We start from the raw sequence: 26,347 nt of genomic DNA on the forward strand, positions 1-26,347 counted from the left end.
CATACCTAATTTTGACACTCGTCTAAAGCTATATTAAAGATGTAAGATTTCCACCTTCTCACAATATTAAAAGCGCAAGAATTCTACCTTGTTTATAACAATATCAAGAAGATATTTAAACAATAATTTGAAAATTTATGACGCCTTGTTTATAAATAGCTGGGGACTAAGTCAATCCAAAGACAAGACAAATCAAAATCACTCGAAAAACTCTTGATTCATCATATCTTTTGGCAAGGAATCACGATGAAGTCGTGTACAATCTTAGCGTGTGTGTTGTTTTTAGTAGCGTTTGCAGCCCAGTTGGAGTTGGATGTTGCTAAAGAGTTGAATCGACGGGATCATGATGATATTAGCGACTCCGTCTTGGATGAGCCTAACCGTATTATTTCTTATAATCCCTCTTTCCATTCTATTCCTTGAATATTTAAGTTACTATATATATATTGAATACTAATTCGATGTTTAATTAAATGACAATTTTTTTAACTTTTTTATATTTTGAATGAGCAGCTTGCCCGAAGCAATGTCCACCAAACCAATATTGTTGTGTATGTAATGTTTATTTTAACCCACCAAAGTGTACCCAGTGCTGCTTCAACCCACGACCGGCTGGGCCTAATGAAAATTGAATAGTTGATGGCTTGTAATTTTCTCAATGTACGGATGAGATGGAAAATGAATAAAACAATTGTACCACAACATGCAAAAGGAGTATTATTTTTAACTTAGTGTTTGTTTTCAAACTTAAGGGTGTTTGTGTCCAATAAAATGAACTTAAGCTCAAAAGGAAAAAGGCTGAAGGGATCACCAAGAGACCCTCTCGAGAAGATAGTCCCTGAAAGACCTTTTAAGGACATTTCCCGAGTGACCTCGAGAGATCTTCCAAGGACCTCTCTAGGGTGAGCCTGAGAGACTCTCGCAAGAATTCCCTCGAAAGCCCCAGGAGACACTTCCTGGAAGTCTTTCCTCAATATCCTTGGCAAGTCTTTCTGGGAGCCTTTCCTAGATCTCAAAGACATGGTCTCTAGGGGACCTTTCAAATCATGAACCGATGAGAATATGTCAATTCTGCATCCCATGTCTTTGCTTGAAAATATGGAATAGACAATGTCAAAAGATATGAATACTTTTTCATTTGTCAACTTCAACATTTATAAATAGGAAAATATCCCTCTTATTGTGGTATTATTAGACTCTATTCAAACTATATTTCTACTACTTTTGCATATTCTTTGGGTGGAACTAATTTAAGTGTCAGAGAACTTGCACAAGAGACATCACTCTCCTAATTGTCTTTCGTTTTACAAGTTCTCCCGATATTAGAGGCTCAAGACAAGCACTCTCACAATTACAAACTTTCGACAATAATAAAGGAGGATGTTCAAAAGACAATACAATTTGTTAATTGAGCAAATTTTACAAAGGAAACCGTATTCCTTAGAAACCAATTTAATTTTGTCCCAAGTATATCAACAATGGGAGTAATTCTTTGTCGAGACTATATGGTTGTCCATATTGTACTAGATTTGTTACTAGTATGGTATGATACTAAATAACATTTCAAATACATTGTTGTATAGTGGTTTAGTAACATAGATTATAATAATATATATAAATTATAAAAAAATCTCTTAGTTGATGCAAATATATTTGTTAAAAGGCGTACCAACATGCTTTTAAACAAGTATGGCGTAACCATATTTTTATAATGATTATGAAAAACTAGAAAAAATACTCTATTTTCATAATATTTATGACATATCTGAAATACAGGGTAAATTAAAAAAATACAAAATTTTGATTTTGTTTCAATTTTATAATAAATAATTTCAATTTTTTAATTATATATAGAATTTTAGGATTAGTTTCGAATTTATAAAAGACGAATTGCAACCACTTGTAATTTGAACTATTTGTAGGAAGAATCCTATAATTTAAAAAGAACTCAATAGGTCACTCTAACTTAGTTTTATTGCTTTAGCACCCTCTGTTACAAACCTTTTCACTTATACTCTATTTAATGTAAAAGTCAAGATAATTAAAAGTTAATTAAGTTAAATTTAATTAAATAAAAACAAAAAAAAAAAATCTAAGTCAACATTTTAAAAAATATTATTTTTTTGTTACTATTTATCATATATGTTTCTCATTTTCATTTCTGTGCAACTTAGTCTTAGGAACCAGAATCGACAAGCCACGTTGGAATGCCTAGAACACGTTAAAGTCTGGCCACAAAAAATTCACTGGCTTCAAATTCTTGAAGCATCACAAAATGAAAATGATCTCTTAGGAGACCTCCAATTTTGTAAAATTGTTGGAAGCCATTTGAAGCACTTTTTTATGTTAAAATTGAACACAAATGTGAGGTCTCATGCTTGTTATTTTCAACCACCAAGGGGTTTATCTTTCAAACTTTTGTGTCGTTGCGTCTTTTTTTTTTCTTTTTTTGTAATGTTGGCTTAGAGATTGACATAAAACCATGTCTTGAAGCGTAAGTTGTTGAAAAACCAAGCATAACAATCGGGAAGGTTTTAGATAAATTGTTTGTATAATTTTCTAATTCACCTCCAAAATCCTCATCTTGAATGACAGAATAGATGACAGTAACCTCAATTCAGAAAGGAATTGGGGGGGGGGGGGGGGGGGGGGGGGGGGGGGGGGGGGGGATCTGTCATATTTTAGCTCTCACCTCTATAGATGGTGGATGACTTCTCCTTCCTAGGTATGTTAAAAACACTACAATAACTTTTTGAATTCTGTCAATATCTGCTCTTGGATTTTTTCGCTAGTATAAGAAGTTCAAGAAAAAGTCCATTCAAAATGGATACAGATACAAAAATACTCAAAATTGTCAAAAGTTTCTTTTTATTTCTATATTTGCTCACTATCAATAGAAGCCATAATAAATATTACAACATTCTTTACATCATCATCTCGGACTTACCACCCATACTTTTTCAAAATAAAATGGCATTTAAGACTATAAATACAAAATGAAACCCTCTATTCATGCTCTCAAAATTACACTCATGGATCTTAAGGTTGGGACACGTCTGTACATATTTAACTGGGACTCACCCCAGATAAGTGTCTTTCATTTTCCTAAAATGACAAAAGAAGCAAGGGTAAGCCACAAGACTCAGCAAGCATATAGCAAAGAGAACCATCAATAAATCGAAATATGAAGGCATGAATAACTTAGAGCCGAAGAAAAATCATTACCTGATATATAAACATCGACTAGGTTCATGCCTTTTATACTTGACAACATCCTCATAGAAACATTATTTTTTACTTTTTATTAAAACACAATTTTCAAGGTGAGCCATAAGGCTCGACAAGTGTATAGAAACAACAGGAAATGGATACAACCAAACTTTTCCTAGACATCATGCATATCATGTCGTATATGAAAACACACGCTAATCTCATATACATAAATGACACACAATCCATGCCATGTGGTTATACAACACGATACCCAGCCATAACATAATATTAATGCATAGATGCACACATAGGGCTCTTAGGGCCCACATAAAATGCAGACACTGACACTCAAGAACCGATATACAAACATGTTAGCAACCAAGGACAGGCTACCAATTCAACCACATAAGCCCAAGGCTCTCATATCACATCCATAGATATCATATCCATAACTGTCGTTATCATGTGCCACAGCACTCATAATCTCATAAATGTCACAAATTGTTGTGGGTCTCAAACCCTCCAGTCTTAGGCATCACAAGATCCAGATGGTGTGGGCCTCCACCCACAATCTTACGCATCACAGGATCTAGATTCTATGGTCCTCCACCCCCAGTCTTACGCATCACAATTACAAGCTAATTTCCACTACCATTACCACCATACAATGCAACACATAAGGAATGTAATGGCTTTTGCAGTATTAACGTGATGGCAAGACCCCCATAAGCCAAGCATCAGGCCATGCTATGCCTATGTAGGACTTCACACACACGAATGCTCTAATGCATATGCTCGCCTAACATACACAAGTCAGCACTCACAGGCCAACCGTGTCATGCCAATGCTCACACTCCCAACACATACAAAGCATGACCCCCCAACAAACACAACCCATGACTCAACATCATAATGCGAAGCAATATAGTAACACAATGCAATGCACGTAGCCATAAGCAATGTTATAACGAGAGATATTCACACACCTTCAATTTTTGCCCGTTAAGATTCTTGCCTATTTCTCACAATTCAACATTTAAATAGGTTCCACCATATCAATTAAGTGTAATTATTTGATAATATTGATAATTGGGTCAAGTTGGAAGTATTCGATTCTATAATTTAAGATTGAACGAATTTTAAGGAAAGAGAAATCTACAAATCAAGAATGCATTTTCAATGGAGCCCACAAGCTCAATAGTTTCCAAAATGGCTTAAATCCTATACCAAATCGAATCTTATCGAGTTGGGGTCGCAACAAAAAAAGCAAAACTTGATTTCGATATCAGGAAAAAAAAACTATGGTTCAAAGAGTACAAGGTGCATTGTTTAAAAAAAAAAAGGATTAGTCAACTAATGGAAGGTTTAGTCTACTAAAGCTTAGTCGACTATGGAAATTTTTAGTTGATTTTGGCTTAGTCGACTATTCAAATTGCTTAGTAGACTGGACTAAGGGATAGCACAAAAATTTGAGAAAATTGGCATCTGTTGAGTCGACTAAACCCTAAGATTAGTCGACTCGACGCACACAAAATGCACGAAATGGACCCAAAACACCCCAAAATGACTGCCACTAGCTTCCTAACCCACAAATGTCATTCCTTGAACAAAAAATAGGGTGAACAAACCCCAACGAGACCAACAACAAGACCCAACAAAAGTTTTGACATGACATACTATTTGAAGAAAATATACAACTGATACCGAAAATAATTTTTAACAATGAGAGGCTGAAGAACCTTGAAGCCTTTCGACATCGCAATGGAAAAGAAGGAAAGCTTACACAATATAAAATAAAAATGCAAGGAGAACTTGCCTATGATGATGCTTGGAAGAAGAAGCTTGCCCCCAAAAAACTAGAAATTCTCCCTCTTAAAGCTTCAATTTAAAAAAATAAAGAAAAGAATAAAAGAAGAAAAAGAAGAAGAAGGAGAAACTGTCGGGAACCAAAGAGAAGAAGAAGAAGATGAATGAAGAAGAGACAAAAGGGCATGGAGAGAAAAAGAGGGAGAAGTGGGTTGCTAACCACCACCTTTGAAATTTACCATTTTGCCCTTAACTTTGCCCACACACACACATAACATATAAGCCCCCTTTAGACATTTCACATTTTCTTATTTCTTTCCCATTTTCTTTATCAAACCAATTATAAAATTTTCTTTTTTGCTCTCACATTTTTCATAAAGCATGCCCATTTTTGTCATTTGTCACATTTTTCATTTTCATTTAATTATAATGCCACCTTTTATACACATGGGCCCAAGCCCAAATCAGTGGCCCAATTAAATAAAATGACACACTTCCATCTTAGGCCCCAAATAAAATAATACACACATATTTAATTTTTTATTTTATTTTAAGCCCAATGGCCTCAACCCAATTTATAAATGAATTTCAACTCTTCAATTCTATTGGGCCTTTTAACCCTTGGCCCAAACCCATTATCCACACAATCATTTTTTAACCATTCACCATACATTGATTCCAAAAATAATATTTTTATTAATTTAATTTTTTATAACACAAAATATTTTGACTTATTTAATTTGGACAATGCTTGAAATGCATCTCATCTAATAAGCTATATTTTTTATAAAATTCTAGACCCATTAATAGATCCTTACAAATTCTCTTCTAGTTTCCGATTGAACTAACTTAAATATCAAAATACTTACATAAGAAAAAACACCCTGCACCTGTTGACTAGCTTCTGTTTTGTAGGCTCTTGAAAACTTAAAAAGCTATTTTTACCTACAAATTGTATTGTTGTATTTCTGCAACAAAAATAAACAATGTGTGATTGAATATTGTTATTATGATATCTTCATAATATTCTGCATGCCTTTTTGGATAACTTGTTTTTGTTGTCAATTTTTGACACACACACACACATATATATATATATATATTATGATAAGGTAGATATTTTGGGTCTTTAACATGGTGATATGTGTCATTAAATGTGCCCATTTGGAAGCCATTGGTACCAAATGTAGGCCAAAATCTCTCATTAATTCATCTTTCTTTCCCTTTTATTTGATTTATTATATATCTTTACCCCCTTAAATTAAACCATACCTAATTTTGACACTTGACTAAAGCTATTAAAGATGTAAGATTTCAACCTTATCACAAGATTAAAGGCGCAAGATTAATTTCTATCTTAACAATATCACGAAGATATATTTTGAAAATTTGTGATGCCTTGTTAATAAATAGTCGGAGATTTCACCTTATCACAATATCAAACGTGCAAGGTTTCTAACTTAACTATAACAATATCACGAAGACATTTAAAGAATATTTTGAAAATTTATGACACTTTGTTTATAAATAGCTGGAGACTAGGTGAATCCAAAGACAGACAAATCAAAATCACTCAAAAAAACTCTTGATTCATCATATCTTTTGGCAAGGGCTCACGATGAAGTCATGTGCAATCCTAGCGTGTATGTTGTTTTTAGTGGCATTTGCAGCTCCGTTGGAGTTAGATGTTGCTAAAGACTTGAATCGGCGGGATCATGATATTGGTGACTCCATCTTTGACGGGCCTAATCGTATTGTTTCTTCTAATCCCTCTTTCCATTTTATTCCTTGAATATTTAAGTTACTATATATATATATATATATATTGAATACTAATTCGATGTTTAATTAAATGACAATTTTTTTACTAAGCAACTTGCCCGAAGCAATGTCCACCAAAACAATATTGTTGTATATGTAATGCTTATTTTAGGCCACCAAAGTGTACCCAGTGCTGCAACAACCCACCACCTGCTGGGCCAAATGAAAATTGAATAGTTGATGGCTTGTAATTTTCTCAATAATGGGGATGAGATGGAAAATGAAAAAAACAATTGTACCTCAACATGCTAAGAGAGTATTATTTTTAACTTATTAGTGTTTGTTTTTAGAATTAAGGGCGTTGTGTCCAATAAAATGAGCTCAAACACGAAAGAATAAAGCCTAAAGGGATCACCAGGAGACCTTTCTGAAAAGGCAATCCTTGATGGACCCTCTAGGGAGTTCTCCCAAGTAATCTCGGGAGATCTTCTAAGGACTTTTCTTGGGTAACGCTGAGAGACCCTCATGAGAATTCCCTTGAAAGACCCTAGAAGACACTTTTTGGAAACCTCTCCCTAATATCCTTGGGAGGCCTTTCTGGGAGTCTTTCCTAGGTCTCAAAGACGTGGTCTCCAAGGGACCTTTTGAATCCTAAACTGATAAGAGTATGTTCAACTCACCTCCTATGTCTTTACTTGAAAATTCAAAATAGACAATGTTAAAAGATATGGATATTTTTTTCACTTGTCAACTTTAGTCTATTCTACTCAAATTATATTTTTACTGTTTCTACATATTCTTCGAGTAAAACTAATTTAAGTATCGCAGAACTTGCACAAGAGACACTTCTCTCATAATTGTCTTTTGTTTTGCAACCTCTGGATAGTAAAGGCTCAAGACAACCACTCCCGCATTATTATTGTATTTTGACATTAACAAAGGAGGGTGTTCAAAAGACGATAAAATTATTGAGCCACACTATAAAACTTTAGAATAGGGTAATTGAGCAAATTTTATTGAAGGAAATCGTGTTATTTAAAAACCAAGTTAATTTTGTCCCAAATATATCAACAATGGGAGTATTTATTTATTAATACTATATGGTTGTCGATATTGTACTAGATTTGTTACTGAAATGGTACGATACTAAATAACATTTCAAATATATTGCTATATAGTAGTTTAGTAATATAGGTTATAAAAATATATATAAATTATAATAAAATCTCATAGTTTTATGATATCAAATGCCTTTTTAAATTATGCAAATATATTTGATAAAAGACATCCCAACATGCTTTTAAACCCTCACTAAATGATGTAACATTTAATACATCATATTCAAACGTGTTCAGTACCCAAACATTAGAAGGGAAAGGACAAAATGGTTAATTAGAGCTCAATGATGGATTTCACTATTTTGACTAGCCTCGTTATTTTGTAGGTTATGTTGTTAAATGTATCCACTTTATTTGAGAGCTAAATTTGGATTATGGTTTTTTTCCAAAATTTGGATGTATCTTAATTATTTTGGGTTTAGTTATATATTTCATCTATGTTATAAGATTGTGATCTAGACTATGTTATTTTAGTTACCTTCTTTAAATTTTATTGAGAAAGTTATGATGAGGTGGTAAAGATGGAATTTTGAAAAATTTTAAGTCTAAGTGTAATTAACAAAAAATTCCAAAATCCAATGTAGTAACATGACTAAAGAGTGGAGTGCTACAATATCGAATGAAGATATCTACTATTATTGCGAATAATGTTACAACTAATGAGACCATGATAACTATTTTGAAAGAAAAACTTTCAACAATATCACTTTTGTTAGAGGAGAAAATAATTCATATTTATTGTTGTGTGTATATCTTGAATTTAATTGTTAAAATGCATAATCAAATACACAAATTAATCAAATATTCGCATACAAATAAATGTATAATCAAATACATAAATTAATTAAATATTTATATACAAACAAATGTATAATCAAATACATAAATTAATCAAAATATAATTAACACCTAATACTTCAATATATACAAAATTTATATAAAATACATAAATAAAAATTACAAACCTAGATTGAAGAGGATGTCGCTGGATGCTGGAGGAGAGAGTCGTCGTTGTTGCTGGAGCCGTCGCCGCTGTCGCTATTGGTAGCCGGAGCTAGTTCTTCTCCGGTGCGATTGCGCTGTTTCTCCTCATCAGATCTGGTTCTTCTTCCTCGTCACAGCTACGCTACTTCTTTTTGCCGGATCTGGTTTTTCTTCCTCATCGCAGCCGCTCATTATCATTATTTCTCCTACGTACACTCTCTTTCTCTCTCTTTCTCTTTCTCCCACACATACTTTCTCTCTCAAACCTACCACTCTCTCTGTCAAATTGTCGCCCCTCCACCGCCGCGAGCAGCGTTTGTAGTCCGTCGCCTCCTACAACAAGCGCCATCCGCTATGCCACTCCCTCTACCGCTAGTACTGCCTATCCCGGTCGTCCCTTCCACTAGCTACAAACGGTCGCCCCCCCCACACCGCCTCTTAGACCACCATCGCCCCTCTTCCAGCCACTCGCAGCCTCTTGCCCTCACCTATCGTCGTCTCTCTTGCCCCTCTCACAGCCATCGCACCTGTTGGGCCCCTCACTCGCCGTCACCCATTTCTTCCTCTCCCTACTGCTATCGCATTTGTCGTTTCGCCCATTCGCTGTCGATGGAGTGGGTGGGTGGGTCTGTGAGAGAGAGGTAGTGAGTGAAGGCGATGGGTCGAGCTATGTGTATATGCATATATGTGTGCATGTGTATATGTATGTATGTGTTTGGGGGCGACGACGACGGCAAGGCTAGGCCGAGAGAGGGTAACGACGGAGGGAGGGGCGACAATAGACGATGGGGTGACAAGGGGGCTGGCGATGGCGTGGGTAGGTGGGTGGGTCTATAAGAGAGGGAGAGAGAGAGAGAGAGAGGCAGTAAGTGTTGGCCGGGAATAAGAACAAAGAGGAAGTGGGTGGGTGGGTCTGTGAGAGAGAGAATGAGAGAGGGAGAAAGAGATGCAATGAGTGTTGGGAGGGAAGAAGAATAGAAAGAAAATGGGTGGGTCTATGAGAAAGAGAATGAGAGAGAGAGAGAGAGAGTGAAAGGCAATGAGTGTTGGGCGAGAACTTAAATGTATCTCATTCATTGATAGATATTCAAAATTAACCTCAACCATTGATATAAAATGTGTCTTTGATACATTTCAGACATTTCAAAAATCCTTTTACCTTACGGATATTATATTTTAAAATATGATTTGTCAAAAAGAATAATTGATTAGGTGAGAAGAAATATTCCCTTTTCTTTTCTTCGTGTAATTGACAAGTGACACTATATTTACTATCAAAACTTACAAAAACGTGGTAATTATTTTTTTATAAGGAAAATATTGCTATATGAGTAACATTTTGATCTTTTTCTATATTCTATATATTTATTGTTCTCTAAATACAACAATAGAATTTAGATGCCGAAGAATTCTCTTCAAGCCGTTAGAACTCTACAAGAAAAAAAAAAATGATTAGAGAATGTGAGGAATTCTCTACATAAACAGTTTGATACTTAAGTCAGATTTTCATATTCAAAAAAGTTAATAGAGTTTTGTTTTAGTAGAAATGACTTACATTTGTGGAATGTGGAATAAAGATTCACATAGTTAGAGGAGTTGGGGGATTGTTGATAACCGTATCCTAATATTCTGAAATAGACTGAATTTGAATTTCTATATATGTCTTATCTTTTGTGTAATTCTTGAAAGAATTTTTAAAGATGTCTTTTTGTGCTTTTGGTTTTGAAAATACCCTACTAAACTCCTTTCACATGAGTCTTTCGAGACTCTCCTAAGGACCTCTCAGTCGAGAATGTCTCCTAGAGCCTTTTCACGTGATATTTTATTCTTATACTTTATCTTTTAACGTTTAGACTTGTTCTTCGTGGGCTTTATTATTGGGTCAATATATATTCACTAGGCGAATCATTTTGCCTAAGTCTTTTTCCCTTAGGGTCTCCTTTTGGGTTTTTTTCAGGACTTCCTTCTAAGTCTTCCAACTTTATTTGACCAGATCTTGATCCAGATACACATCAATATTTATTGTCAAAAATATTTCTACCTCTCTGTACAATAATTGTCAAGAAGTACTGTTGCTTCTCCTATAATTAGTAATAGATCATATATTTAATATAACAATAGTAATGAAAAACAAAATTAAAAAATTGATAATACATAACAAGAAAGGTATAAAAAGAATAATTCAAAATAAACTGATGAGAGTTGATAGCCAAACTGTTGACTTATATAAAGTGCTATCATACATTATTCAATTCTTAGAAACAAAATTTGATATCTAACATAAGAATTAAAAGATCATATGTTTAAATGAATGATCATCTTATAGAATCTTCTGGGTAGTATCTACAATCACGTGACTATGTCAACTAAACAATATTCAATGTCATAAAACATTTACTAAGTAGAGTAATTAAGCCTAAGGGGGGTTATGGGTTGTTCATGAACAGGAACATGAATGAATTCCTCAAATTAAGGTAGAGGAAGACCATGCACGAAGCAAAATTAGCAAATGCTTACAAGGTTTTGTGATCATGTGATCGTCAAAACGTTCCCATTCAAGTCAGAGCTTAAACAAACAGAACATTGGATTGACCTTCTATATAAGATTTTAATATCTTTCGAAGACTTGCAACCTTGTTTTATTGTCAAGTCTTTCCATGTGACACTTTTGAGTTTGTCATTTGTGAGCTTCATGATTGGGTTAATATATATTCACTGAACAGATCCTTTTGCCTTAAGTCTTTTTTCTTTAGAGCCTCTTTCTGGGTTTTTTTCAGGATTACCTTCCAAGTCTCCCACTAAATTTATTTGACTGGAACTTGATTCACATATATACACATCAATATTTATTGTCAAAAATATCTCTACCTCGGTACAATAATTAATTGTCAACAACTGTTGCTTCTCCTATAATTAGTAACAGATCATATATTTAATAAAATAATAGTAATGAAAAAAAAAATTAAAAAAATGATAATGCATAACAAGAACGGTATAAAAAGAATAATTTAAAATAAACTCATGAGAGTTGATAGCCAAACTGTTGACTAATATAAAGTGCTATCATACATTAATTAATTCTTAGAAACAAAATTTGATATCTAAAATAAGAACTAAAAGATCATGGCAAAATGGTGATTTTAAATGAATGATCATCTTAGAATCTTCTGGGTAGTATCTACTACAATCACGTAATTATGTGAACTAAACAACACTCAATGTTATAAACTAACCATATCACTAAAATCATCATTGATTTTAATATCTTTGGAAGAACATGAACATGAACATGAACACGAACACGAACATGAATGAATTCCTGAAATTAGGGAAGAGGAAGACCATGCACGAAGCATATTCGCAAATGGTTACAATTAATACGAGGTTTTGTGATCATGTGAGTGATCGTCAAAACGTTCCCAGTCAAGTCAGAGCTTAAACAAACAGAACATTGGATTGACTTTCTATATAAGATTTTAATATCCTTCAAAGACTTGCAACGTTAATGTTTATTGCCAAAGTCAACCAAAGTCAAATGATCATGAACTGGCATACCCATTAAATGAATCTTTAATCCCCACCCCCTCGCGGGCCCTAACTTATAAATGGAGCCTACTTCTCCTCCTCCTACTTTCATTGTCACATATCAATCACTTCACAGATCATATATACTTTGTTACTTTACAATGATCAGAGCCGGCCAAGACAAGAAGGTATTGTGTCTCTCGTTCATTCTAATATTAGGTATGCTTGAGGGTTTGACTCGAATTTGTGGGACGAGGCCCAATTGATCATACAAAATTTGGTTTGATTCTACTTTACTGTTGGGTCAGTTCTAGATCTAGATTTACCTTTGGCTTAATTCCGTATAACATTCGAACCCACAAACAACCCTAAGGAGAGAAGGATGCATTGCTTCTCCTCCTATTTGAAGTCAAAATACTCAATTTTTTTTTGTTAATATCACTTCATTATATACAATTTCTAACATGTATGGGGTTTGATGGAGCAGCAAAGGATTGTTATCAAGTTAACGATGAAGTCCCCAAAGGATCGGTCAAAGGCCATGATGATTGCAACAAAAGCGGCTGGTAATTGATCAAGATCATATTAAGATTAAGACCCTGGTGAAATGGTGTTTGCTTAATTAGTAGTCTTGCGTTGCTATAGTTTCAGGTAATGTGTCGGTCAAATTTGAAGGGGAAGAGAAGGATAAACTGGTGGTGATTGGGAATCGAGTTGACCACACCGCCCTAATGAAATTGCTCAGGAAAAAAGTCGACCGCCACGCATCCTTGGAAGAAGTGAAAGAAGTGGAAGACATCCCTGCTTAATTAGGAATGAACATTAGCTTTCTACTTGTGATCGAATAAGTATGTAGGTTCCATTGTTCGAATTTGGCTTGTTAACTATCTTTGGGATATGTCTCTTTCAATCACAGAAAAAAAAAAAAAAAAAATCTTATCGTTACTAGAAAAATTCATCATACCGAAACTTATAGATGAAATGATGATAAATTAAGAATATCATATATTTGGTGTTGAGAAAATAAATTATTTATGATACATATGCGTTAGATATTATCTTCATCAATTTGCAAGAGTCTCACATTCAATTACCACCCGAAGAATAACCATCATTTGCTTGTATTTCAAGAATTGATTGCTCTTAAATGTCCCTAAACTTGGACCTTATAATATAAAAAACAGTTTATCTCTTATTAATGTAAAACATGACCCTATGCTCATTAGAGATGTTAGGATTTATGATTCAAAATGTATTTTTCATGTAATTGATATGTGTTGTTTGTATGCATTTTGTTATATATTTGGCTTTCATCTTATGTTCATTTAGCTAACATTTAAATGTATATATGATTGATCTGCTTATTATTTTTGTGGGCCAAATAGCCATTGGTCCGAGATCAGTTTTATGAGCCTAGCCCATTTCTCATGTGGTCCATGCGTTTTGCCTAAGCCCAGCTGGTTGCCTACTACTATATAAGGGCAGTTTCATGCCCTAATTGTACCAAATCTGCTATTGCTCTATTTTGAAACCCTATGTTTGGCGCACTCAAAGTGAGACTCTTTCTCACTTGTAAATCCTTCTCTCGTTTGATTGGCTTCGGTTTGTTGGTAAGATCACACGGTAAGGTTGTATTGCTTTAATTTTTTTTGTTGAATCGCCTGAGGCATGAGAGATTTGGTGTAATTGATAGATCAGATTCTTGACACGATCTTGAGATCGGTAAAACATATTCTATACTTGTTCTTGTATTTTGTTTCTGATTTCAGTTGATGTATTTGCAATACATTTTTGTTCTTGTTGTGATCTTGTAATCCAGTTGTAACTGAAAGTTATTAGTGGATTAACTAGAGGCGGAGCCTCTATTGTGAGTAGGATCTATTGATCCGAACACGTAAAAGCTTTGTGTTCTTATGTTCTTTTCTTTTCTCGATTTATGCTTGTTCTTGGTTGGGTTGGTCGATTCAAATAGGGTTAATACATTAACAAGTGGTATCAGAGCCCTAGGGATTCAAGATCCAGGCCGAACCATTTCTGATCCAAAGGTAAACACGAAGATCTTTTTCAGATCTTCGATTGGGTAAGGAATTTCGCGTTTGCCCTAATTTTGCGATCTGTTTTGTTTTGCCCTAATTTCATAATCATTATTTTTTTCAGTAATTGTGTATGTGTGATTTCTGATTTGCTTAAATTTCTTGTCTCGAGTTATTTAAAGCATGCTCAAATCTGCTTGACTCTTGTATCTTTTCTTTCTCTAACTCTTTTTGAAGTTCTTGATTCCGTTTATCATCTAATAAGTCTGTCGTTCCGTTTTGGCCTAATATTGTATTGATTTCTTGATTTTGTTTTTTAAATCCAAAATTGTTGTTTCTTTAAAATCAGTGTTTGAATTCTGATTTGTCCTAAAAGGATTTAGAAAGTGTATGTTTGGACTACTTATCTTGTTCGATTCTTGATTAACCTGTTTTTTAGCTTGCTTATATTTTTTCTATATGGCTCCATCTAAATTGGAAGTAGATAAGTTTGATGGCCATGGTGATTTTAGCATGTGGCAGAAAAAAATGAAAGCAGTGTTTGTCCAACATCGGTGTGCGAAGGCTCTGTTGGAAATAAAGGAGGAGAAGGATAAACAACTCTCCATGACTGCCCAAGAAAGGCAGGACATGGATGAGATGGCTTTTTCCTTGATCATCCTCAGCCTAGCAGATAATGTCCTGCCCAAGGTAAATGAAGAAGAATCAACTGCAAAGGTATGGTCTAAATTGGAGTCCTTGTATATGGCTAAGTCTCTAACTAATAAAATATTTTTGAAAGAACAGTTGTTTGGATTTAAAATGAACCCTGCAAAAACCCTAGAGAAAAATATAGATGAATTTAAAGTGATTACAATTGAATTGGCCAATGCTGATGAAAAAATTTCTGATGAGAATCAAGTTATTATTTTGTTAAACTCTTTGCCAGAAGCTTGTAAAGATCTTAAAACAGCAATTAAATATGGTAGATCTTCTCTGACCTTAGAAGATGTGTTGTCAGCTCTTAGATCTAGGGATCTTGAAGTTAAGAGGGATAATAGGTCAAGTCCTGTAGAGGGACTGCAAGTTAGTGGTCATGCGAATAGAAATGCCACTAGGGATAAACCTATGACTGAAGGGTCAAGAAAAGGATACTCAACAACCAAGACTTGTTGGTACTGTAAGAAAGAATGTCACTTAAGGAAAGAGTGTTTCAAAAGAAAGAAAGATCTTGAGAAAAATAAAGCTAGAGAAGAATCAGCCAACCTGATTGATGGTTATGAAAGTATAGAAGCTCTGTAGGCTTGATGTCTAGACATTAAAAGGCTAGGGCACATTGGTCATAAGAGAGCTGTTAGAGTTAAGCATGTTAGGCATAAATGGATTTGTTTAGGTTTGTAACCTAGAGGGCTGTATAAATCATGTTTTATTGTATGGGGTAGAGTTTCCCACAGATGCTTGTGTCTTTGATTCCCATGGGTTGTAAGTTGCTTTCTCTATCCTTTATTGGAAGTTGTTCTGAGTTTCTGGTTTCTATCTAGGAACTGTTTCTAGATGTTGATGTGTGCCTGGTCTTGTAGTAATTGATGGCCTTGTAGAATTAGACTTACCTGAACAAACTGATAATGTACAATTTGAGGTGAAAATTTGTTAAGTCTTAAGGTGGAACCTTAAAAAAATTTTGTGTCTAATGGAAGGCTGAGTGTTAGCCCTGATGTCTTGTTTATAGAAGTCTTGATAGAGGTTTCTGTTGTTTTAAATGAGGCATGTATTAGTCGAGTCAATCTCGGGGTTTAAGTTTGAGCAAGCTGTGTCGTTGCTCAATGTGCTCCTATTGTAGCTGGGAGAGTTGTAGAGGTCTCTGGTCAAATCCACTATTAAATCTATTCTTGAATCAAGGTGGAATTTGTTAGGATTTATGATTCAAAATGTATTTTTCATATAATTGATATGTGTTGTTTGTATGCATTTTGTTATATATTTGGGTTTCATCTTATGTTCATTTAGCTAACATTTAAATGTATATATATTTGATCTGCTTATTATTTTGTGGGCCAAATAGCCATTGGGCCGAGATCAGTTTTATGAGCCTAGCCCATTTCTCATGTGGCCCATGTGTTTTGCCTAAGCCTAGCTGGTTGCCTACTACTATATAAGGGCAGTTTCATGCCCTAATTGTACCAGATCTGCTATTGCTCTCTTTTAAAACCCTATGTTCGACGCACTCAAAGTGAGACTTTCTCTCACTTGTAAATCCTTCTCTCGTTCGATTGGCTTCGGTTTGTTGGTAAGATCACACGGTAAGGTTGTATTGTTTTAATCTCTGTTGTTAAATCGCCTGAGGCGTGAGAGATTTGGTATAATTGATAGATCAGATTCTTGACACGATCTTGAGATCGGTAGAATATATTCTATACTTGTTCTTGTATTTTGTTTCTAATTTCAGTTGATGTATTTGCAATACATTTTTGTTCTTGTTGTGATCTTGTAATCCGATTATAACTTAAAGCTATTAGTGGATTAACTAGAGGCGGAGCCTCTACCGTGAGTAGGATCTATTGATCCGAACACGTAAAAGCTTTGTATTCTTGTGTTCTTTTCTTTTCTCAATTTATGCTTGTTCTTGGTTGGTTTGGTCGATTCAAATAAGGTTAATACATTAACAAGAGATAAAAAGTAAATGAGCCCACCATGAGCTGTAACAACAAATTAACATCTTAAGAATCCTATTTTTGGCTCAAGAAAAAATTAATTAAATTTACTAGTCAAATGGACGCTCCAAAATTGAGTTTTTTTTTTTTTCCATAGCAGCTATAGAGAAAAATATTGCCTTTTAACTCAACAAGAGTCGACACATTAACTATATATCCAATATTTAAGATAACTACTACGAGCAATCTGAATTAACATTATCAGCCTTTTTCCTTTAGACCGACTAAGAAACCAAAGAAGGCCTCACACAAAGATTTAAGAGCTCAACACCCAACTTAAAATTGGACTTCCTCCAAACTGCTTCTATATTTAGTAATAGTCAACTTAGTTTGTTAAAATTGAGTTGGTTTAACCTAAACTTAAAATAAAAAAAATAGAGTTTGATTTGCTAATTCAAATGGTTGATTTGTAGCTTAATTTGAAAATAGAATTTTGACACTTTATGTAATACATAAATAGTTAGCGCACGAGTTATTCATTATAAAGTAACACATTAATGTTTATGTGACAACATGTAGTAACTCGTAAGCTCAAATTACCCGATATCACACAACATATAACTTTTCATCATCTATCTTCTCTCCCTCTTTTACACCCCTTAGAATCAAAACCCATTTGCTCTATATCTTTTCCAATCTCACCTTCGTATTGACCAACTTTTTATCCATTAGGCCTCTCAGAGTTTATGCATTCAGTTGAGGTTTGCAAGTTCTAGATCCATTTTTATTTCCAATTGAAGTCTATTGAATATCCTTCTCTTCGTTTTGAGTCAAATTTGGTTGGTTCTAATATGCTACTCTATGGGTGCTCTGTTGTCCTAGCAATGGGACCCAAGAATTACAACTCTTCGATCTGCAACAAGATGGTTGTGGGTGAAGATGGAAAGAGATAGACCTACTCGCTTAACTAAACATATGCTTGGCCCTGTATTTCTACTTTGTGGTTCTTGCTCCCTTTTGACCTTGCTCTATATTCTCGTGGATTCTCGTGGCCCCTATATCCCAACTAGACTTGAGTATGTCCTGCCTCAAGTTTCAGCTATTGGTATTCCTATGGTGCATCTTCTGGAAGATGTTATTGAGGAAGGGTCAGAACATTAGAGGAATACTCTATGATGCAGACATTAATCAAAATCTGATCCAAGGGAGAGCTGACGACGCTGGAATAGTAGTGCCATAATAGTATTTTAATACTTCAGTAGAATTCTATGTAATGACCTGAATTTATTTCTTTTTTAACTTGCTATTCGTGCTTCGACAATCAAACGTGTTGCTCTTGTGTTAGAGGATTTAGTTATGTTTTATAGCATTCTAATTCTTCTATTATTATTAGTATTGGTAATATTAATACTGTTATTAATAGTATCAATATTATTATTATGATTATCATTGTTATTCTTACTATTAATATTTTATTATTATTGTTAATATCATTATTAGTATTCATATTATTATTATTACTGTTCATATTAATAGTGTTATTATCATTATCATTACTATTATTATTCTTATTATTATGCTTACTGTTATACTCTTATTTTTATTATTATTTATTATGGTTGTCATTAGTATGATTACACATACTATTATTGTTATTATTATTATTATTTTATTATTATTATTATTAATATAGCTATGATTATGATTTCTATTATTATTGCTCTGATAACTATTATGTTTATTATGTCTTTTGGTAATAGAAATATTCTTATGTTTAATATTACAATATTATTATTATATTTAATATTATTATTATTAAAATTGTTATTGCTATGAATAATATTATTATTATCCATTTCTTATTTTGATTTTTATAAATCCATATCTTATTATTATTATTATTATTATTATTATTATATTATATGATGATAACAAGGATTTAAACCAAATTAGCTTCCCTGTTCGTGCTGGTGCCAAAGGGTGATTGAAGTGGGTGTGCTTTCATTCGTGTACACTTCCAAACGTGGCCGGACGAATTCCCAGGCCGCTACATCGGGTTAACGGGGAGACAGCAGTAGTGGAGTGCCCACTTGCTACTGCCCCTTATATATAAATTCAGCTTTAGGGTGAGAGATAGAGAGAGAGGGACGCTCGAGCGGCAGCAAGCGAACAAGAAGAAGAAACAACGACGTTACAGGGGATGAATAGGGGAGAGCTTCGATCGCAGCCTGCCTCCTCTCTCTTCTTGTTACACGTTTTATATAGCAGCGGGTTATATATATCTTCGTGTAGCAGTGGGTTTCGGTGGTTAAATACGTATGTATATACGGTCCCTGTGGCCTTCGTGCAAGTGATTGTGAGGTGTGCTAAGGTGTTTGGTAGTTGGGAATGGGAGTTCCGATAGGTTCTCGGGTGGCTGCCATGGCTGGGGAGTGCAAGGGTATATATATATATGTACCGGTAGGCAGCAACGTGACCGTGGGTGAGGGACTGCTGTGTGCGTGTGAGTTTGGATAGTGAGTTGTGAAAAATGGCCTTTGGCCGTGAGTCCACAGGGTGTGTGTGCTGGTGTGATACACGAAGTAATGACTTATATATATATATATATAGATGTATACTTATTCGGTGCAGTGGACGGGTTGCACGCAGTGTATGGATTAATTTGGTTGTGTGTGTCACCGTGTGTAGGTATATATATGTGCTAAGTTGCACGGAAACGCGTTTGGGATGCCGTTTCGGCGTTTCCGAACCGTTTCCCGTTTTGGAAATGGCGAAAGCGGCCCGAAACCATTTTCGGGCCGTTTCACAATTTGCTAAAATTAAACAGAAACGCGTTTCAGAGTTCCAGCAACAGCGGCCACGCCCCACACATCCACAAGGCCGGCCGAACCCCCTCATTTTCCCTCTCTTTTCTTTCTTCTTCTTCTTCTTCTTCTTTCTGGGGTTGGAGCCGCGGTTCTGCCAGCGACCGAGGAAACAGGACAGGAAGTCGGAACTCGGAAGTGACGCCATTGGGCTTGGATATGACGGTGGAGAGGCCGTCATCGGTGAGGAGCAGGTTCGTCGGGCCGCCGACACGGAGTCACGGACGGGGTCGTTGTCAACGGAATCGTTGGCGAAGGTCCAGCACTCCGACTTCTCGTCGATGGAGTGCGATTCCAGCACCAGACCGCACTCCGAGCACACCGTATCCCCGGCCGAGTGGTCGAACACCACCTCCGGTCGCCGGTCCTCTGTTGCTCTCTTGCAGTCCGAGCAGTATGCGTCGCCCATTGGATTGCTAGCACCTACAATATGCGAATGCGATTGAATTTGGGGGAGACAGGAGACAGCCAATTGGGGCGTGTTTGGTTGGAGGTGTATGCGTTTTTTTTTTTTTTTTTGTGTTTTATGTCCTTTGTTTAATTTTTGTTTGGTATTTTATTTTTAATTTATTTCTATCAAAATTAAATTAATTTTATGGCACATTGCATATTACTGAAAATAAATTTTTATATTTAAATTATTTTTTATAATTTACTATATTAAAAATCATATTTATAAAATTTTTCTTATATTTTTTAAATTTATAGTTTATCCCGTGTTTTCGTTTTGGGAAATTCTATTGGCAGCCCGATGATTTACTCTTCACAGCCCAGTCAGCTATTGCCCCCAATTACCCCTCATTAAAAAATCCTTATTACCCTTACATAACAATTTATTTCTCCCAACTACTTTTTCTTTTTATTTACTCTTCGCACAGCCGATCACATTCACTGAAAATTTGTGTGCGATCACTTTCACTGAAGATTTCTTTAGAGCGATTATCAATCTTCAGAGCGATTATCTTCTTGTTTTGATTTGTTTTTGTTAGTTTTAATTCTGTTATTCAACTTTTCTATAATGGAAGATTATATCAAAAAATTGATGAGATGGGAAGAATTTTATGGAGAAGATTATGGAGAAGATGATGAGCAGCAGGTCGTGCACAATGAACAGCAAGTGAACTACAATGAAGCGCAAACCGTAAATCATCAGGTAAATATTTTGGTAACTCATTTTATTTCTAATTTTAGATTGCTGCATGAAAATGCTAGAATGATTAGAAAATGCAATCAAAAAGTTAGATTAAAGCCCGAATATCAAATAAACCCGAGCTTTGCACTCGAGTTTCCCCGCTGTTAGGAATTTCCCAACCACTGCGAGTCGGGGGACCCTTAGGTTCCCGACTACTACCAGTCGGGAACCCAAGGGTCCCCCGACTCGTAGCAGTCGGGGGAGGGTTCCGACTGCTACGTGTCGGGAACCCAAGGGTCCCCCGACTCATAGCAGTCGGGAGAAGGGAGAGTTCCCGACTCGTAACGGTCGGGGAACCCCCGACTCGTAACAGTAGGGAGAGGGGAGGGTTCCCGACTGCTACGGGAACCCTCCCTCTCCGACTGCTACGAGTCGGGGGACCCTTGGGTTCCCGACTCGTAACGGTCAGGGAACCCTGGGTTCCCGACCCTTACGAGTCGAGAACTCGAGGGTTCCCCAACCGCTACCGGTCGGGGAACCCTCGGGTTCCCGACCTGTATGGGTCGATAACTCGAGGGTCTCCCGACCCGCAACGGTCGGGGAACCGATCCCAACCCGACCCGTAATATTAAAAATAATATAATATAATTTTTAATATCTTCTGTTTATTTTGTTTAAAGTGCATTTTTAATTTATGTATCTTATTTTTGTTTTGATAATAGGGATTTGATGACCAAAATATAGAGAATTTTCAGAATGAGAATGCCGTTTCGTTTGATGCTAGTCAAACTTTTGTTAGTAATGAGATTTTTAGTAACAGAGAGACACTCATTGAATGGGTTAAAACAGTTGGAAAAGAAAATGGAATGGTTATTGTTATAAAGAGTTCTGAATCTGGGGGTATAGGAAGAAAACCTAGAGTTCGTCTTGCTTGTGAACGGAGTGGAAAGTATAAATCATCAAAAAAGGAGATGAGACAATAGGAGAAACAAACCGTAGGACGACAGGTTCTAAAAAGTGTGATTGTCCATTTGAGTTACTTGGTGTTAAATTATCAAATGAACACTGGATGTTGAAAGTTGTATGTGGATTGCACAACCATTTACCAGCAGCTCAACTTGAGGGTCATTCATATGCTGGTCGACTTACAGAGAAAGAGAAACAAATTATGATAACAATGTCTAACAATCTTGTGAAGTCTAGAAATATTTTGATGACGTTAAAGGTAGAAAATAAAAAAAAATGTGAGTACCATCAAAACTATATATAATGCACGACAAAGATATAGAGTCATGGATAAAGGTGGTCGATCACAAATACAACACTTGATGAAAAAATTGAAAGATTGTAATTACGTGGAGTGGCATAGAAGTGATAGATTATCAGATTGTACACATACTTATTCTGGGCTCATCCGATGGTTATAGAGTTATTTAAAACATTTCCTCATGTGTTAATAATGGATTGTACATACAAAACTAATAGATATAAGTATCCACTGCTAGAGATCGTTGGTGTGACATCAACTGAGCTAACTTTTTCTATTGCTTTTGCATTTATGGATCATGAATATGAGGATAATTACACATGGGCAATAGAGAAATTAAAAATTCTAATGACTCATACGTATCCAGGAGTAATTGTAAATGATAGAGAATTGGGATTGATGAATGCAATACAGAAAGTGTTTCCAACCATGAGCACCTTGTTATGTAGGTGGCATATATCAAAAAAGTGCTCGCTAAATGTAAGAAATTATTTGATAGAAATGAGACATGGGAGAAATTTATGTTAAGTTGGAACCTGGTTGTTTTTGCTTCGACTAAGGATGAGTATGAACGTCGTCTGTATGAGTTAACACTTGAGTATCATGCATATGAGGGTGCACTTAATTATGTGAGAAAGATATGATTGAATGATTATAAGAAAAAATTTGTTGCAGCATGGACAAATAGAATAATGCATTTTGGCAACGTTATTACGAACAGGGCTGAGAGTGCACATGCAAAGTTGAAAAGACATCTTGGATCTTTTTTAAGGTGACTTAGAGTCATCATGGACAATTATCAATAGTCTTATTGAGTTGCAACATGTAGAGATTAAGGGGTCGTTTGAAAAAAGTTTAACGTTGGTGCAACATAACTTCAAGCCAGTAATTTTTAGAGAATTGCGAGGTGTTATATCGAAAAGTGCATTGAATATGGTGCTAATGCAATCGCAACTTGCTCATAAAATTGGGTTAGACAAAGTTTCGTGTGGATGTGTGATTAGAACCGCATATGGTTTACCTTGTGCATGTGAAATTGCAGAGTTCATGGTACAAGGACGACCAATTCCTTTGTCAACTGTGCATATTCATTGGACAAGGTTGCAAGTAGTACAGTCAGCTTATGACAGTGTGCCATCGCAGGTAACGATTGAGCCAGAGATGGAGAGTATATATAAAATGTTTTATTCAGAACCAGAGCTAGTGAAGCTAGTATTAAAGAAAAAGTTGAGAGAAATAGTTAATCCAGACACGACTTCACTACAGCCACCAACCATGAAAGTTAGGACGAAAGGTAAGCCAGCATCAAAGAAGAAAATTCAGGTTGATACATCCACCAAACGTGATCCGTCTTTGTTTGAAATAGTTCAATCTGATCAAGATAGTACATCCCTAACAACATGGATATCGAAGAGAAATACCAACCGACTTAAGGGGTATGATGATTGTTTCCCACCACAAATACAGTCGTTCGTGCATAGTATTGTTAATGTAGAATCAGATGGACATTGTGGATTTCGCGCGATAGCAGGGTTACTTGGTATGAGTAAGCACAGTTGGAGAGATATTTGTTTTAGTCTGATAGGAGAGTTGCAATCTTTCCGTGCGATGTATACGAAATTATATGGATCAGACATGCGTGTGGATAAGTTATTACATATATTGTATTGCTTTGATGACATTGCGTCATGCGAGCATTGGATAACTTTACCTAACATGGGCCATTTAATTGCTTCAAAATACAATGTCGTATTGGTGCATTTGTCACGGATCTAATGTCTTACATATCTTCCACTCAGATCGATTCCTCCTCCAACATTACAACACAGGATGATTACTATAGGATTTATGAATGACTATCATTTTGTGTAGGTATTCTTGCTTATTTTATTATTTATTTGTTTATATAGTTATTTATTCATATATTTATTTTAACAACAATTTTTGTTGTATATGTCATTTATCAGGTATTCCTTAAGCCAAACTCATTAATTCCTCTCGTCGCATTGAATTGGTACAGATTTCGATGTGATAATACACGTGATTGGGAAATGCCATACATATCTAGAATTCAGGCATTTTTATCTCTAGTTGGTCAAGATGTCGCAACACAGGAAGTTTTTGATTTATCTGACACATGATTCTTAGGTTGTGTTTCCAAATAAGGCCCAAGGCGATGATGATTTTTCGGGCAAGTTTAATCTTCATAGGCTTTAGCCCGTGATTGAAATATTAACTCATATCGCCACTTATTGGCAGCCCAATTTGAAGTCCATAAGCCATTTACTATTTCTTTAGAGAAGAAATGGGCATAAGTCCATTTGCTCAAGAGATGGAGAAGCCCAACCCATTACGTATGTTAGCCATGCTTTCGGCTGAGAGAGGAGGACAGTTGGGTGATTCGGGCTTGGGTTTCGTTGGGACTTGGTGGTCTTATTTTTGGAGTTACCTAAGTGGTGATTTGTTGCCCATATCTGAGCCTTCCTATACTTTGTATATATTTTCGTATTTTATTTTGTAGATTATATTGCACTAATATCTTATCTGCCATAAGATGTATTTGATTAATTGATCCATAATTAAAGTTTATGTTAAAAGAGTCTGATATAAAAGAGTCTCAATTTTAAAAACACATGGTAATTAAACTACATACAATTAAATGAATTAAGGAAATAGTCAATCTACACAATTAACCATTACCTTATTAGCTTTAAAATAAGTAGAATAATATTTTGCACAGTTACAGTAAGTCCAGGGATAAGTGTAATTTATTCTAATATATATATTATATTCCTTTTTTATATAGAATAGACCTTTAATTATTTAATTTCATGGCGTGAGCTTTAAATTTATATAATACGTTTTCATATATTATACTCTAGTTGGAAAATCTTAATGATTCTATATTTGCCATGGTGAATAAACTATTCTTTTCACACACCACCATAAGTATAAATTAAGCCTTTCAAGTGACAAATATAGTAATTAATTAAATAAATTAATAATTTTCATAAACAAGGTATAGTAATACCGTGACAACTACTAAGTCAATTACTTAAAATAAAATAAAAAAATACGTTCTTTTAATCCAAGGTATTGTCATAAACACTTTCGTATATAAACATTAAAAAAAGATATTATTTAATTTTTTTAAAAAAATTGTCACTAAGATTTATTTGTGACTATTATTTTCACAAATTTATGTTTCAACTTATTATGATATACGTTTTCAATAAAAGGAAAAGGTTGGCATACATACCAATCTATGCAAATACAAAATACATAAATAATAACAAACACATGATAACTAAACTATATAAAGTATAATATTCTAAAAGAGTAATTACTGACATTGCACTAAATACAGATAGTCTCATACTACAATAAAAATCTAATCTCTATCAGTCCTTTTTCTTGTTCCTGGAGAGGGGGTCTGGGACTGAATGATGTGGATCTGAACTCGTAGGTGGTGGATTTATAATTGATGCTGGAGGTGATCATGTAACCACCGTCGGTGTTCGTACACACTAGAAGACGCTCCACGGGATATGTATATGCATAAGACCCAGTAGAAGAAGACCCAGTAGGAATAGTTAAAATTTCATATACTGAAGACATGTTCGTTCCACGCATCTACATCCTGAGTGGATCCACCTAATATGACGCGCCTAAGAGGAGACAATGATGCCATAATGCGCTACAAGAACAATTATTTTAAAAATAAAAAAATTAAACATAATATATTTAAAAAAATTACAATTACAAAATTAATCTTACCACATCAGCAATGGTCACTCTATCTTCATCACCTCTATCAAACCTGGATCTATGTGAAGGGTTTTGTATGAACTGATACGTAATGCGATAATACCACGTCAAGTAGTCTTCACTACACTCCCATGGCACTCGGGCAAGTCCACCCCGTCGGTGTGCTGGCAATAAGTGAAAATCCAACGAGTCCAATTATCATTAATAAAATCATAAATTACCTTATATGTTGTCGTAGCTGTACCC

The 26,347-nt window shown here is 35.1% G+C and overlaps 1 protein-coding gene across 1 annotated transcript in view; it reads left to right on the top strand.

Moving 5' to 3' along the window:
- Window positions 1–12,503: 12,503 nt before the first annotated feature.
- Window positions 12,504–26,347, top strand: part of LOC127791433 (disease resistance protein RGA5-like) — a 32,126-nt gene continuing 18,282 nt past the window's right edge. Inside the window, exon 1 of the mRNA XM_052321309.1 lies at window positions 12,504–12,595. Coding sequence (XP_052177269.1) covers window positions 12,569–12,595 — 27 coding nt within the window. The 5' untranslated portion in view covers window positions 12,504–12,568. The remainder of the gene's footprint in view (window positions 12,596–26,347) is intronic.

Source organism: Diospyros lotus, chromosome 15, assembly GCF_014633365.1.
Source record: "Diospyros lotus cultivar Yz01 chromosome 15, ASM1463336v1, whole genome shotgun sequence".
Lineage (NCBI taxonomy): Eukaryota > Viridiplantae > Streptophyta > Magnoliopsida > Ericales > Ebenaceae > Diospyros > Diospyros lotus.